Source organism: Trypanosoma conorhini, assembly GCF_003719485.1.
Source record: "Trypanosoma conorhini strain 025E chromosome Unknown Tco_14.4_contig_00874, whole genome shotgun sequence".
Classification (NCBI taxonomy): Eukaryota; Euglenozoa; class Kinetoplastea; order Trypanosomatida; family Trypanosomatidae; genus Trypanosoma; species Trypanosoma conorhini.
Genome location: NW_021704966.1, coordinates 326 through 4,420, shown reverse-complemented (window position 1 = coordinate 4,420; position 4,095 = coordinate 326). Strand labels below are relative to the sequence as shown.

The 4,095-nt window shown below is 60.7% G+C and overlaps 1 protein-coding gene across 1 annotated transcript, besides 1 other annotated feature; it reads right to left on the bottom strand.

Annotated features, from left to right (window-relative positions):
• Positions 1–273: 273 nt before the first annotated feature.
• Tco025E_08784 (trans-sialidase) lies at positions 274–3,336 on the bottom strand (the record flags this gene model as incomplete). Its single annotated transcript, XM_029375626.1, has 1 exon — positions 274–3,336. One exon carries the CDS (start codon positions 3,334–3,336, stop codon positions 274–276), a length of 3,063 nt encoding a protein of 1,020 aa, XP_029224260.1.
• Positions 3,337–3,408: 72 nt separating this feature from the next.
• Positions 3,409–3,433: a microsatellite.
• Between the last annotated feature and the right edge of the window lie 662 nt (positions 3,434–4,095).

Genomic DNA, 4,095 nt, shown 5'->3' with positions numbered 1-4,095 from the left:
ACGCACAGCAATGCGGCCAGCACCGCGTGTGTGCGTGTGGGCGTGTGGTGGCGGCAAACAGAGGGGGGGGGGGGAATGGTGCGCCGTCCATGGGAACGTGCATGGAGTGGCGAAGTAAACAAAAAAATTCCTCATAGCACAGGAGGGAGAGAAGTATTGACCCACAGGAAAGACAAACAAGAAAAAAGAAAAGGAACACTTAAATGAAGAGACCCGCATGGGTCGCAGCGCACACCTCTCACCATGCGGAATCACAATTCCACACTCCTTCGCTCAGAAGCCTGCCGCGACGCCACAAAGCGCCAGAAGAGTCAGCAGCGTTGGCCAAGACACGCGCCCACGCACAGCGCCGTCGCTGTCTCCCTCGCTGAGCCTCAAGCCTGCCATGCTCTTGAAGGCAGCAGAGCTGTTGCTCAAGTGCGGCCCAGCGTCGCGCGATGCGGGGGCAGCCTGAGGTGCGGGTGGCGTGTTTTTATTAGCCGGTGCGCTCTCAACGCCCTGCGGCACTTCCTCATTGTCCCCACGAGGCATTTCGGCGGTGGCAGGCGAAGAAGTGCCGGGTGCCTCCTTTGCGGCGGGTGGTTCGGCGTTGTCGGTCAAAGCAGGGCTGCCGCCTGAGCTCACCACTGGGCCTGGAGCAGCGTTTTCCTCTTCGGGGTCAATGGCTGGACTCTCACTGGCGGTGGCAGGCTCGCCGGCATGCGTCTGACTGCCGCCCGGTGCTGCAGGAGGGGCCACACTCGATGCGGATGGCGCCGGCGGAGACGCCGAGGCATCCTCGCTGCTTTCCTCTTCTCCAACCCCCTCCTCCGCTGCCGCCGCGCTGGGCGAGGCATGGCCGTCAGGGTGCAGTTCGGCGCCACCACCACCGTGACCGCCGCCCTCACGTTTGGCCTCCTCCGGTGGCTGCGGCGACTGCGCCCCGCCGCCTGCCTCCACCGTCTCGTCGCTGTCGCCCGGTGCTTGTATTTTTACTTCCGCCGGGGACGGGGGCGCGGAAGGCGAAGACTCCACCACCGGCTCCAGAGAAGAGGGATTTGCGGCGTCTGCTTGAACTGTAGGATTCGGAGGCGCTTTCGCGTCAGGGAGTCGCTGGGGAAGGGCTCCAGCCGCCGGAATACCGTCAACGCCCATTTCCCCAGACTCCTGCTCGAGAGTATCATCGGTGTCCTCTGCATCATCGCTGGGCCCGGGGGAGGCAGCAGCCGGCCCCGCGCCAGCCCCCGCAGCAGCCGGCCCTGCGCCTGACCCCGCAGCAGCCGGCCGTGGCTGAGCGACTTTGCTGTTTTTGAGCTGCGTGATCTCTTTTTTGCCCAGTGCGCGGTTGTACAGCAGGACGCTGGAGACCGTCACGTGGTGGCTGCTTTTCGTGCCCTCCGCCCCGCCCCCGCCAACGTAGAAGTGCGAGATCCTGTGCGGCTTGAAGAGTTCGGCCACCGCCTCAGAAGCGATGCCGTCATCTTCCACTTCATCGTCATCTTCTTCGCCGTCGTAGATCCCGTCCCCGTCGACGTACACAGACAACTCATCGCCAGTACCCATCTGCAAGATCACTTGGTAGGCTGTGCCTGGTTTCCACGTCACATCATCATCTGACAAACTCCGGTTCTTACCACCGACCGTCACTTTCCACTTCTTGTCCTGCGTGCACGACACACCCACGAGGACGGTGCTCGCTGCGTCATTCATCCTCACGCCCAGCAAAGGCGTGTCCTCCGCCGGCACCGGCACCAAGTGAATCGTCACCGTCGCCACAAGCGTGAATCCGTTGTTCGCAAAGTAGTACGGCTGGTTCTGCCCCCTGCTTCCCACGGGCCACTCCGCCCATGAGCCACTGCCTTTGAACGTCACACCTCCCTTCTCGCTTGTCGCCGCCCCACCCTTCACAGTCGCGTTCACGCCGCGGTATTCGTCCACCCACGCAGTCCCGGCCAGTGTGTTGGCCAAAAGGCCCACCAACCCTTTGGTGGGAACAGGGCCGTTGCACACGCCCTGTTTCCGCGTGTCAACAGCGGCAGAGGAAGTGCAGCTTTGCAAGGCGGCGTCCATTTCCTTCCAGGTCTGCACCACAGACTTGATTTGGTCCAGCTGCTTTGCCAGGCTCAGGGATACGAGGTCGTAAGAGCCTCCATCCTTCTTCTTCTCGTACAGTAATATCAACTCCGCCGGCGCACCGCTTCTGTACAGCAGGGAACTGGCAGCGGCGTCATCAGCTTCACGTGACACCGGTCCGACATCGTGCACGCGGGAATTATCAGTCAGCCAAAGATGCAGACGACCCTTTCCGTTGCCTTCCTCTTCCGAGTACACCGGCGTGGTGAGGAGCATCACCTTTTTATTCACGAAGGTTGCCGTGATGAAGCCGCTCTGCACGCCGTCCCCTCCTTGGCGGTTCAGCGAGGTGCCCCACACGCGGGTAATCGGCTCGCCTGTCGGGTACCACGCTGTACCGGCCGCAGTAGACTCGTAGACTTCGTAGGAGCCCCCCGCACAGGGAGCCATCGCGAGGAGTTCTTCGTCTTCCCCCCACTTCACGATGGACGGGTCCCTGCAGCCCTCACCGGTCGTACCGGACGAAAGCGTCCATGTATTCTCTGACTGCCCGAGGCGCATGGCGAGCAAGACGCTCTTTTTCTCCTTGATTGCCTGCATGGGGAACACAAGCGTGCCGTCGCCCAGCACAAGGCCCGAGCCCCCGCCGCCCACCAGCTGCGTCAGAGAGTTGAGACTTGCTGCAGATCCGGGCTGCACCGCACGGGTCTTACCCCACTCGAGCTTCTTCCCGTTATCACCGTCTCCAGTCACAGTTCCCTTCACCAGCACAAGCTTCCAGCCAGTTTTTCCGGCAGCCTGCTCCTCAGGCTCTGTACGGGTACGTCTGCCCAGCAGCATGTAGACATCGGAGCCAACCACAAGTGTTGTTGGCCGCATGATGTCCATTGCCTTCTTGTCAGCCGCGTCACTTCCCTCCACAAGTCGCGTGCAAAGGAGACTTGTGTCCGCCGCCGAGATCTCCATCGCAGCGCCCTCCACAGTTTCCTTGAGGTGCTTCGACGCAATCCCAGTTACGCAGCCGGCCTCGCCGTCCTGCTTCATGCAGTGAGCCTCGGCAACGGCAAAAACATCCTCCCCCACCGCAACAAGGCTGGGGACGCGCAGGGAAGGGACCGATTGAGCGGCGGCCCCAACGCCTTCCCATGCGGCTCCATGGATCTCCGTCGTCGCTGCAAACGGATCCATGACATCCTCCTGATTCGCGGCTGCAGCGCCACTGTTGCCGCAGCATAGCAACAAGCAAAGAAGCAGCAGCGTAGGGGAAAACAGACGCCGGGGCATGTTGGGCCGTTCACTCTCACCCTCACCCTCTTCCCTCTCTCCTTGCGGTGGATCCGCCCAGGCCGCGGCGGTTGTGTGTTTGTGTGTGTGTGTGTGTTGCTTGTTTTTAGCTGCAAAGCCTTCCAATCAGCAGCGGCGGCAAAGAGCGTTTGGTCACTTTCCTTCTGCGTGTGTGTGGAAGGAGAAGTAAAAAAAAAAGGAAGGCAACGCAGAGGTGCGTCGGCACACCGGCAGAAGAGGGATTTAATAACGGCGCGGCCCTACACGGCGGCGGCAGCGACGGGCATCGCCCAGGCAGCAAAAGAAAAAAAGAGACGGAGAAGAGATGTGGGTAATCCCCGCAGGATCCCAAAAGAAAAATATATAAAACGAACTCACTTCGGCAGGTGGTGTTCCTTCACTTTCACGTGTCCAGCAGCACAAAAGGACCGTGAGAGATGCATGTGTATTTTAACACCTGCACGAATAAAAAACATCGCCCATGCTGCAAGAGCCCACACATCCCTCGCCCATTTCATGCGGCGTTCGGCCGGCACTTCAAAAGTTCAGTTGCGTCAAAATCCGTGCGGCGCACAGCAATGCGACCGGCACCGCGTGTGTGTGGGTGTGAGCGGGTGGCGGCAGCAAACAGGAGGGGGAAAAGGGTGCGCCGCCAATGGGAAAGTGCATGGGATGGCGAAGCAAAAAAAAAAGAAACATCCCTCAGAGCACAGGAGGGAGAAGTATTGTCCCACAGGGACGACAAGCAAAATTAGCGCA